This window comes from Cibotium barometz, chromosome 9 (genome assembly GCF_041138505.1).
Source record: "Cibotium barometz isolate CiBa-2024 chromosome 9, ASM4113850v1, whole genome shotgun sequence".
Lineage (NCBI taxonomy): Eukaryota > Viridiplantae > Streptophyta > Polypodiopsida > Cyatheales > Cibotiaceae > Cibotium > Cibotium barometz.
Window position 1 is genome coordinate 52127235 of NC_141054.1, and position 11816 is coordinate 52139050.

General features: G+C 41.1%; 1 protein-coding gene across 1 annotated transcript; it reads right to left on the reverse strand.

Moving 5' to 3' along the window:
* Nucleotides 1-5943: 5943 nt before the first annotated feature.
* On the reverse strand, nt 5944-10206 carry LOC147635693 (uncharacterized). The gene is made up of 8 exons (XM_086803094.1): nt 9809-10206; nt 8917-9153; nt 8552-8830; nt 8383-8456; nt 8119-8218; nt 7398-7768; nt 6455-7227; nt 5944-6342 (listed from the first exon to the last, which is right to left on the reverse strand). The coding sequence occupies exons 1-7, from the start codon at nt 9975-9977 to the stop codon at nt 6493-6495; spliced, it is 1965 nt and encodes a 654-aa protein (XP_086659220.1). The 5' UTR covers nt 9978-10206; the 3' UTR covers nt 5944-6342; nt 6455-6492.
* Between the last annotated feature and the right edge of the window lie 1610 nt (nt 10207-11816).

Below are 11816 nucleotides of genomic sequence, written 5' to 3' on the forward strand. Positions count from 1 at the left end.
CAACAGCAAGCCGGGAGCCATTACTGAAGCATGCAACCCAATCCTACACATTGTTGGGTTACTGCATCCTGGTTCTCACAAAAATTGGCAACCAAACCACTGTGATGGGGAGAGAGAGAGAGAGAGAGAGAGAGAGAGAGAGAGAGAGAGAGAGAGAGAGAGAGAGAGAGAGAGAGAGAATACCTACTCCAAAGGGCATACACCACCCAATGACATCGACATCTACGTGCATCACATTGGCTGTATGGGGCATACTGGGATGATGGGGATAGCAACTTCACTAATAAGAACATCTTGCTTGCAAAACATCAAGTTGAGCTAAATGGAGGAATCTAACCTTGAGGTCCCACAATGGCTTATGAGTATGTTACTAGGGAGAGTCATGGGCAAGGTGGTGGGAGAACAACTAGAAAATTTAGAGGTGGCCCTAGATTTGGTGGTAGAGACTATCATAATAAGAAGGGGTGAAGCAACATAAGATACTATCACTAAATTATATGGCTAGTGGCTTATGATACAAAGACTATCGCGCGCAGGGTAAGAGGGGGTGAAGTGCAACATAAGGTGCAGTCACTCGATTATATGGTTGGTGGCTTATCATAAGCCACTAGCATAGGCCACCAACCATATAACCGAGTGGTGTATGCCTTTGTAGAAGTTTGTTGTATGCCTTTCTCACTCACTATACCTGCTCTCTAGAGGGCTGCTACTCGTCTTCCCTTTGCTGCAGAGAGCAAAGGCTTCTTAGAGGTTGCCTGCCAATACACAAGCCACGATCATTGTTAGATACCATGATCGTGGTATTAAAAACCATGTTAGCGATGTGAAAACACAGTGGAGAGAGAGAGAGAGAGAGAGAGAGAGAGAGAGAGAGAGAGAGAGAGAGAGAGAGAGAGAGAGAGAGAGAGAGAGAGAGAGAGAGAGAGAGAGAGAGAGAGAGAGAGAGAGAAGAGACCATACTTATGGTTGGGATGCAATGGGAAGCTCCATCCTTCTTGGAAAAGACCATACCTCAGGGAAACAGATAGACATACAGAGAGGGAGAGAGGGAGGGAGAGAGATACATAGACAAACAGTGGGCAACTCCATCCTTCCTTCAAAACACCATACCTCAGTAAGATAGGGACAAGAGAGAGACTGATGGAGCGAGTGAGAGGAGAAAGACCTTACCTAGATAGACAAACAGTGGGAAACTCCATCCTTCCTTCAAAACACCATACCTCAGCAAGATAGGGACAAGAGAGAGACAGATGGAGCGAGTGAGAGGAGAAAGACCTTACCTAGACTACTTAGAGAGAGAGAGAGAGAGAGAGAGAGAGAGAGAGAGAGAGATGGAGATGGTGAGAGGAGAGAGACGTTACCTAAACTAATGCATGTTGTCCAAATTCTGAGAAACTTACCTAAACTATTGAGAGAGAGAGAGAGAGAGAGAGAGAGATGGTGAGAGGAGAGAGACGTTACCTAAACTAATGCATGTTGTCCAAATTCTGAGAGACTTACCTAAACTATTGAGAGAGAGAGAGAGAGAGAGAGAGAGAGAGAGATAAGAGATATTCACTATTCCTTCACTTTTCAAGTAAAAATTTCCTAGGAGCGAGAAGGAGATGATGTACACTCAGGCTTATAAATTTAAGCAATCCAAGATGGTATGTACTATATATCTACTCGTGCTTGTACTTAGATTTTTTGATAAATATATAATATTATATCCTATTGATTCATGATTTTATATTATGAAGACTTGAATGGAACTAATCACATCTTAAAGCAAAGGACAAAGAGATTATGAAAGATCAAGAGGATGATGAAGATGAAGAGGATGAAGGGGATGATGATGATAAAGTAGGAGAAGTGACACATGAGGATGCGACAAATGAAGAGAAAAAAGCAAATGTGGGAGGGGAAGAAGATGATGAGGATGCTGACCACATTGCATCAAAGTACAGCGATAGTGATTCTAAGGATGACATTCAGCCCATCGAGGCAACAACAAAAAAATGAGGAAAGTGGATCATATTGCAACACAGGCAGGCCACTCTTGTAATCATAATAATTGATTACTTTCATTAATAAATAGTTGGACTACTAACATGATTTGGTTATGGGCATAGATAAGCTTGGCTAGAGGTGAAGCGCCAAATGCACCATTTCGACACAATAATCCACCTACCCTAGGTGTTTTGACACCAATCCAAATAAATTTACCAAGTATAATTTTACTAAATAGTAATAACAATGTAATGTATATGTGAAGTGAATGTACTCACAAAATGTATGCTTTGTAAGAGTGTCTCGTGGTACGATATGCATATTAGTCCTCGGTGTTCCAAGCGTGTTGTAACATCAAAGTGCAAATTCCTCTACTATTTAAGAAACCTCTATGCTCACAGGTATACTAATCAATTGAGCATCACATGTATAATGACATGTAATATGTGGCTTTTATATCGTTCTTAACAAACTCTTCTCAACATGGTGTAGTAGTAGATACTTTTATGAAGATGAGAGCATCTGTCAGGGATCTTGTCAAGATAGGATGTGCAATTCAAAACCAAGAGAGTCCATAGGAGTTGGCACGTCTTCAAGAAATGTTACAAAGTGTGAAAGACGTAAATCAGACCTTCCATATTAAAGGTATCAATACAAGCACAAGATGTGAGTATATTACAGTTAGGTTGCCCACAAGAGGTTCCATTTATGTCTTCCCCAATGATGTAATCCCACCATGGAATCTCTGTACATGTGACACTGATTAGGAATCGTTCCAACAATAATAAAACCTTATGTGTTACTATGTAAGCTAAGACACAAATTCTCAGATTTTCACGTCAATATCACATAGATGGAGACGAGACTTTATTACTCAAGATTTGTGAGACCACCCTTGACAACAATGACTCCTTATTACCATTCGTACAATGTATCAAGTGACAAACATGATAGACAAGGCCAAGCAATATGACTGTGTATTGGACACACTAGTGAATGTGCAATATACAACGAAGATTGGAAAAGCATTTGGACAAGAGATGTGCACTAACCAAAGAGGTGCTTATGATTCTTATAAAAGGTCGCCATTGAACATAACACTTTCTATTATAATAAATCTTTTAATACTCTTGTGCAAACACATACCCTCATCAATGCTACCTTCTTGAGCATAGTTAGAACAAACCATACACAGCCACTTTCACCTTATTATTTCATTGATCCTTGCTCCACTATACACTAGGGAAGATGCTTTGATGGTGCCTTATCCATTGTGCATCTATTGTATCTGTGTGACTACTATTAAGAAGTAAAGTGCCATGTAATGAAATTCCCTTAAACAACTACGAAGCTTTCCCACAACCCAAACCTTATCCAATATTGCTTCTTGCATTGATTGTTCTATAGTCATCACCCTATCATGGACTTCTTTTCTTACCAAATTTCTCGTTGGCAAAGTTGAACTTTTCGTACCCATTTCACCATTACCTCAGTTATATGCCATCCACAAACTATTTTTAGGTAGTGAATGCATAAGTCCAAGTTTAAGTGTTTAACTAATCTATTGACGTTTGCTTGCTAGAATATCCATTGTGACCATTTTCATGCCTTGCCAAATATGTACTAAAACACAAAATAAATATTTAGTAATGGTTCAATGCATGACTTGATTACTTGTAAAGCTAAACCAAATATTTATTTATTTTAACCAATAAGAACCTATTGTTGATTTTATTCTTTGACCCTTGTTCACCTTTGATAGATACAAGCTCAACAAGACATTGCATATATCTCTTAACCCCGGCTCATAAAACAAAGCATATATATCTATATGCTTTTGTATCATTTTCCCATTATGTCTTCTTAAGGAAGAAAGACAACTCTCTATGGTTGATCATTAGTCCCAACTCTTCTTTCTTTTTTTTGTTGTGGAGAAAACATGATTACAAGTGTTTCCATACTTTGGTACCATTTTGTCCTTCATATGCAAAAAAATAAGTTTCAAAGATGAGAAGAGTAAGCTTACTACTAAAACTATCAAACTTAACCTAGAAAACCATGAAATGGCAACAAGCCAACTTGTGAATGGTCATGCATATACCCATTGAAGTCATTTGACCATGATTCTAGAAAGGAGTTTCTCCATTGCTTTTCTTTCACTTGTCTTTTATCAATTAAGAACCCTTCTCAAGTTCAGTCTTGTATTGGTTCCAAAGTATCCTTGAAGCTTCTATAATTGTGAGGCGAACCATAGTCAATGCATTGAATTCCACATGGAGTATCTACATCCTATTTCCTCCACTTGTGGGTAGGTTTTCATTGCTCTCATCATTGGAGGGTTGACACCAATTGGGATAGCAATATCCCAAAGCGCAATTCCGTCTATCTTTCCAACGCATCCAAGTGGTACTCCAAACCCTCGTCCTCATCTGGAGGGAGCTTCAATCGTTGGGATGGAATTAATGACATGGCTACATGCTAATGGAAACTAGAGTGCAATACACTTGTAAGGTAATATCTAGTGTGTAACTCTCTAATAGCCTCTGTAGATTGGTCAATCATGGCGTGGTTACGTAAAAATCTCATAGTAGTAAGAGAACAAAACTATTGATTAACTTAATTTTTTCAACATCAAGGCATAGTTTGATTCAAAATTATGCATCTTCTAGTGTTAGATCAATGCTTGACACTCGTGAGGAGCTTGGACACTAAATACCGGATGGTGGCCTATAGAGGCCGCATGGTCGGTGAACTTAGGAATGTTTGGCACTCCACAGTGTTATATTCTTGCATCAACCGACATCCACATATCAAGCCACGCATAATGTAGGAGATACACGTTGCCCTCAAAGTGGGCAAAAATAGAATCCAAAGCACCAACAAGGTGGTAGGTCAAGTGGTGAAGGTGTTTGCCTAGGACCAAGACTAGGTTACCCCCCTTGATGCTTCCTCGGCGACATCACCTATGGGCGGATAATTAAGCACCTACAGGCAATGAAAAATCAATAACTAAAGGAGAACCTTGGATGCCTACGAGCGGTGAAAAATTGGTAGCTGTGGGAGGATCTTGGGCCTAAGGCCCGAAGGGAGAGGGGGGAGCAGGGCAGGGGGGATTTTCATCCAAAGCAAAAGTTGCAATTATTACATTGACCTAGTCAGCACAAACAAAACCTCCACCCATTAAATAGGGAGAATTCATGTTCGTGAGGGGGGGATCTCTCCATCCAACCCCTGCCTATCCAATGGGAGTCTGTAAAGACTTGTTTTGTTGACGCAAGCTAATTTAACATCTTTCTGTGTGCTTTTATCCTCTCTTTAAGCCCTTAGATACAAGATGTTGTTTGCTTGTCTAGGTGTCTATAAGCCCATAAAGGTTACTACTTTTGACTGCTCTTGATTGCTAGACTCTGAATCCCCAATCCTCAATCTTCACCTTGGGTAAATCACACTACAGTATGTCCACCACGCACTGTATACGTCTCTGCTCAACAAAGGTCATGACACAAGTCCTTGATATGCATAATGTGGTAGTGGCAATTTGAGAGGGTACAAATGCTAGTAGTAAAGTCCCTTATGCAATTTACAGCTTTTTGAGCCCTAGGATCATACACAATGGGTGATCTCTCTGCTGCAAAACGCACAGGCATCCTGCCGCCCCACTGTACTCAACCCAGCCCTACACATGATGAACTCACCTTTCACATTGGCACCGATTCATTGATTGTAGGCAAATCATAGTCAAGGCACTTGTAGCTCAAGGAATTATAACACAAAGCCTATTAATTGAACACACATCAGGTTGGTTGAGTGGCAAAACAATGCTACAAATCGGACAATCATGCATCAAAGCAGAGATTGGTTTCTGTGAAGAACCCTACAGAGCATTAGGAAAACCACAAAATGTGTGAATTAAGGATTAGTGGACCTTAACAAACCCAACATACACACATGGTAGTCCAAAATCTTGTTTGATACTTTGCTCGCCTTTCTCTGAGGTATGGTACACTGTCCTTCAATCCAACTTCGAGTTGGAGGTTCAAACAGGTAGGTTAGCACAAAACACATGGTTACAGGTCACAATTCCTGCATGTACTAGTCATCTGTATAGGATATCTTCGCTTGCTATTTGAATAACAGCTTTTGTGGGACCCGTGTTCATGAACTTGGTACAATCAAATAGTATTCTTCCGTACATGAAAGAAAACGGCAGTTAGGTACCAGTTATCGCAAAGGCTACACATGAAAAAGTTAAGAGGACTGTAAATTAAACATCGGCACTGCAATAGAGGTGACTCACAGTGACCATGGACTATGCTTAGGAGACCTTGTTGGGCAAGCAGTGTTAGGCCATTCCTGCAGACAAGGAAACCACTACCTCTTTAGCAGGTCATTAATGAGCAGTAACATTTGAAATGGTGTATCTGACAATGACAGAGCATCTATGAAGACAACAAAGATCACTCACTTCTGGTGTCTGAAAAACACATGCTCTTCTCAATGTTTTCACCATTTTCCCTGATCCACCATGCACTTCTGCAACCCTTGGGATCCTTTTGCATTCTCCTGTCCCAACATATTGAGTGAAGTGGAAGATATCAGCTGGCTTACATTCTTTTCTGGTGAAGGTACATCATGCACATTCTCTTGGCATACATTTGTTGTCTCAAGAGCACAAGTTCTACAAGATTCTTTCTTCTCGTGATTCCTTGAAGCTAGACCCTGAGCCACTATGCAATCCTGAAGTGTGCCCCTTGCCTCCTCGCAAATTGGATACAAGTTCTCCTGTCCTGGTGAATCTTTTGCAGGGGATGAGGCTGGCTGGCTCAAAACGGTCTTTCCCAAATTAGATACATTTTGCACATTCTTCTTGACCTGCAAAACCTGTCCGGTACCGTCCACTTTTCTGTTGGACAAATTCAATGACAGCTTTGATGACCCATGTACCAGTGCAGCTGACATTGGAGCAACCTCAGCACCACGGATTTGAAGTGGAGAGGAAGTACTAGAAGAGATCCTGATTCCTCTGGTTTGGAATCCCGATGCTGCAGAGAGCCGGTGAATTGAGTTAGCTGAAGCAGCAGGAGGCTTCAACCCACGATTCTGTTTGCTATTGTTCCTTGAGCTATCGCCCTCTGCATCCAACTTGTTCCCCATGATGTTTTTCCCGGCAGCCATTTCTCCGTATCCATGGCCGTTTGTTCTTTCACGCAGCCTAGCAACTTGAGGTGCCGCTCTACCCTGCAAACCATTTGAAGCTTTAGTAGCTACCACATGCGGATTGGCAGCAATTTTCTGTGTTTCTTGAGAGCATCATCAATGCTTCCCAAGTCAGAATCAAAACAGTTTAAAAGGGAAAAAATCCACAATTATGAACTCCGCAGAATTCAAAAGCACCTGCACCCACGTACCGTGTCAAAGAAGCCTAGCTTTGGTGATGGCATACGCAAGCCAGATGGTTTGTCCCTCCTTAGAAGATTTTCTGATCCACCCAAAGGTGATGGTTTCTTTGTTGTGGAATTAATTTTTGTGGATGCAGTTTCTGAAAGAAGCCTAACAGAGCTAGGTACCAGTTGAGACCGAGACATTGCTGTAGAAGGTAGACGCTCCCCCCTTGCCTTGACATGAGGAGGACATCTATTAGCCTCTGAATTGGCAAACTGGCTGGTGAACCTGCTGTCCTTCATAACAGCTTTGACACGAGAAACCCCCTTGCTGGGAACAGATTCTGATGCAGTAGCGCCAAAAGGCATACCATCCTCCTCATTTTCACCACTAACACCTGAAAAAGGCATCCCACAACAATGTTGTAACTGCAACAATGCTCTCTAAGGCTAGTTGTACGTAAAGGGTGTGCCCCATCATGTGGGACCCATCTTGGCCACCCATCAGCCTTGGACGGGCAATCCAGCCTGTCCACCCATGCGACAGCGGCAGGTGGGCATATATGTGAAAGCACCCCAAATAACAATCAAACATACTTGTGGCATTCAATAACTACTTACATAGGAGAGGCAACATACCTGTGGCATTCAATAACTACTTAAATAGGAGAGGCAACATTCCTGAGGCAATAACAATCAAACATACTCGTGGCATTCAATAACTACTTAAATAGGAGAGGCAACATACCTGGCATCAGAAAGCCAACATTTTTCTTGTCAATGGCTTTCTTTGGAAGCAATGGTTTTGATTCAAAAAACTTCGTATGCGCTGGAACCATTGGTTTGTCCTGTAAATCACAGCAGTTCAACATTATGATGATACTATGTTATGTGTATTAATGGATGCCCAAGATGAGAATCAAAACATTGCTGGCAGGTCTTTATCCAGCTATAGATACACTGCAGAGAAACTTTCCATACATGCAGATGTAGTTGCATCATACATACATACCTGCTTGAAAGAATCCGCCTGCAACCTTGATGACAAGGGAGGTTTAACTACCCCATGCCTGATCCCAATATATCCTGTGAAAGTCACAAAGAAAAAACCAGTATACATGAAAAGGAATGCAGCCAATACATGAGAAAACACTATACATGCACCAGAACATTGAAGTTACCTTTGCCATTGTTAACATCCTGCTCAGATCTTTCGGACACACATCCTGTGATGCTACCTATGCTGCTTCGAGGACTGCTTACAGCTGACATAGCCTGACTATCCTGGCTATCTACAGGAGATGCAGCTTTGTGGGAGGGAATTGATGAGAATTTGATTTTAGGAATCATAGGTGGCTTTAAGAGCTTCGAGGGCTTCTTGTGGCTGTTTGGTTTCAGTTGGTCCGGAAGCTTCTGAAAGGTTTTATTCACCAGTGACAGTTCTTCTGAGTCAAGTACTCCTGAGAAAAAAGTATGCTGTTGTAAATAACAATGATAGGACTGTTGAGATCAGTGATCTACAAGGCATAAATCATAGCTGACCCACCTTCTTCTGTGAGGAAGGCATTGTTCCATGCCAGACTTTTGCGGAGGTTGAAGCCAGTCTTCTTCTTCTTTTTCAGGATGGGCTCTCCAGTCAATACAGGTAAATCAAGGTCCAGCGTCTGCTCAGGTTCATCAAAGCATACCACTTTCTGACACTTGGGAAGGTCCTCTTGAATGGCAGTGAAGGATTCGGCAGCACATCCTGTGTCCAGCCTTTTGCTTTTTGGCAAATCAGCAACTGTTTTTCAAGAAGAGAAAAAAAGATAAAGAGTAGCGTGTTACAATCAATAAGGGATATGACACTTGCAATCAAATAGGTTCTGAATACTTAGAATATATAAGTTAGGCAGGGGTTCTAAATACTTAGATAAAACAGCAAATATTGCAATCTGAATAGTTAAATAAAAGAATCAACCAGGGCATCAATTATTTAGGCAAGGGAAGACCATTGCAGGCAATAATGGATTATTGGGTCAAAGGGTGAGCATTTGCAATCAATTATGGCAAGCATTATTAGGCAGTGAACATCAGGCCATGAGTAAGAGAGGGCAGAGGGCAAGCAATGCAGTTAAATATATGCATGAATGGCGGAGGGCATTTTAGTCTCAGCAAAGACATGAGCATGACCCACTACGAAAAAAATGCGAGATTAAGGCATAAGAAGGCCAGGCATAAACTCAATTAGGACACAGGGCAATTTAAAAGTCAATTAGAAGCATTACACTGAATTAGGGCAAAGAGAGAGAATAACAATGCATCTTTGCAATTTGATCCAGCAAAGTATTGTGAGTGCATGAAGCAGCAAAAACTGCACACATGCAGACTTCTAAGGAGAAATCAAGCTCTGGAGGGATTACACAGTACGAGATGCAACCATTGAAACGTTAACGTACCTGAAGAGGAATGTCGTACATTACTAAGGTTTCCCTGTGCTGCTTTGTTTCTGGTCGGCAGCAAGCTATCGTCTTCCAGAGACACATCGATCAAAGGGGACTTGTCCAAATCGAGCTGTGATCGCTCGTTCCTCGGACGAACGAGAGATTTTTCAGCAGGCGTAGTCATCTTCGTCACAAATTTACAGCATCAAGTCATGGATTCCTGATGCTACTTGCAGAAACGCTTTCTTCTCTGCAAACCCTAACCCTAGCTTCGTGACCGGTTCCTTTTGCCAAAACCTACTCTTCTCCTTGCCCTAACCCTTTCCTAACCCTGACCCTAATCCTAGCTTCTTGCCCTAACCCTTACAAGAGTCCTCCCCGCGGGCTCCTCTGGAAACAATGCTTCTGAATTTGAAATTTGGACTGTTAGTTAGATCATTTTATAAACTATTTGGAACTTCTCTTTTTAAATGCAATCTAGTACCTCTTGAATGCCAATGCACATTATACAATGTTGAATGGATTCTTTTGTCATCAAAAGTCCACAAATTTTGTCATCTCTCATTAGAGTCAAGTGGCCATTGTAAAAAGTAGACCAATGTACATGTTTATGCTCTGGTTAAAATATAATTGTAATTATGTTCCAAAAAAAAAGTTTTAACATCACAAGTTTTATGATTGATAAGAACGTTGCCTCTAGGCTCAACACACTATACAAAGAGTCGGGTACCCCTTACCAAGATAAGGGTACCCCAAAGACCATGACTAACACACTGAACCGCCCCGAAGGCCTCGAGGAGGCAGTGGGTACCAATAGCCCCCCGAAATATTAAGCAATCCATGGCCCATAGACAGGATGGACCCTATACATTGTGGATAGTGGATCAGCATATCCTAGAACCTATTCCAAAGAACCTATTCCAAAACCAATCATATGTTGAGATATGGAGCTCAACTAGTGGTATGGATATTGATAACCTACCCCGGTGTGATAGCTTTCATACTTATGCCACTGGCATGGTTGGTGAGATTATGGTTGATATTCCACTAGTGGTGGATGATAGTCTATGTGACAACCATATTTTGATTACTAGAGTATGGCATATTTATAGTGCCAGATCATATACTCAGGTTCACACTATGGATTGACCATTATAAGTTATGGATTGACCATTATACTCAGGTTCACACTATGGATTGACCATTATAAGTTATAGTCGGAGAGGACCTTTCCTTATAGTATGTACTCTTAGTGTCTTGCTCTCTTGTATGTGTGTGTTTGCTTATAAGGAACTCAAGCTCTCCCTCACCCCTACATTCTCTTTATGGTATCAGAGCTCTAGTTCATGTGAGAGCTAAGGAGGCAAGCAAGAGGTAAGAACAAGGCAAGCAAGGCAACATATTGTGCATGGGTAAGGGTGTTTCCATCTCTTTTCCTCTTTGATTTTGGAGCAATACCTTTTGTGCCTGTGAGAGCTACATACAAATAGGAAAGTCATTGTCTCTCAGATTGAGGCATCATCATGGGTGAAAGAAGAAGAATATATTGTGTGTAGTTAACTATGTTAACAGTAATTTTTTACATGTTTCGATGTGATTCTCCAGTGTCTTTGAACCTCGTTTTGTCCAGTGTCTTTGAACCTGGTTTTGACTTTGTAGCGTGTTGGTTTTGATTGTGTATGCCTAATTTCTGGTTTAATGTAAAGTTATGGTAGAAATTTGGTTGCAAAAGAATCTAAGTGTAACAGGTGTTGGTGGATGTATGTTTATGTGATTGGTTCACATATAGTTGCTATATAATAGATTTATAGTACAGATTCACTACAAGTGTAGAAGGCTTTTTACAAGCATTGTTTTGTAAGTTTCTACAAGTAAAGATGCCTGATAGCTTATCACAGATGATTGTGAGCGAGAAGCTGGATAAGAATAACTTCCAGGCATGGAAGTTTAGGATGACCAATTTTCTTAAATGTTATTGGAAGCTCATCATAGGTGATGAAAAGGAGCCAAAGATTGGTGAAGA

Excerpts from the sequence above, each read along its gene's own strand:
- LOC147635693 (XM_086803094.1), bottom strand. The coding sequence starts at position 9,977 with ATGACTACGCCTGCTGAAAAATCTCTCGTTCGTCCGAGGAACGAGCGA. Across the intron at positions 9,154-9,808 it reads TGTACGACATTCCTCTTCAG|TTGCTGATTTGCCAAAAAGC; the intron begins GTACGTTAACGT and ends CTTGAAAAACAG. Across the intron at positions 8,831-8,916 it reads TGCCTTCCTCACAGAAGAAG|GAGTACTTGACTCAGAAGAA; the intron begins GTGGGTCAGCTA and ends CTTTTTTCTCAG.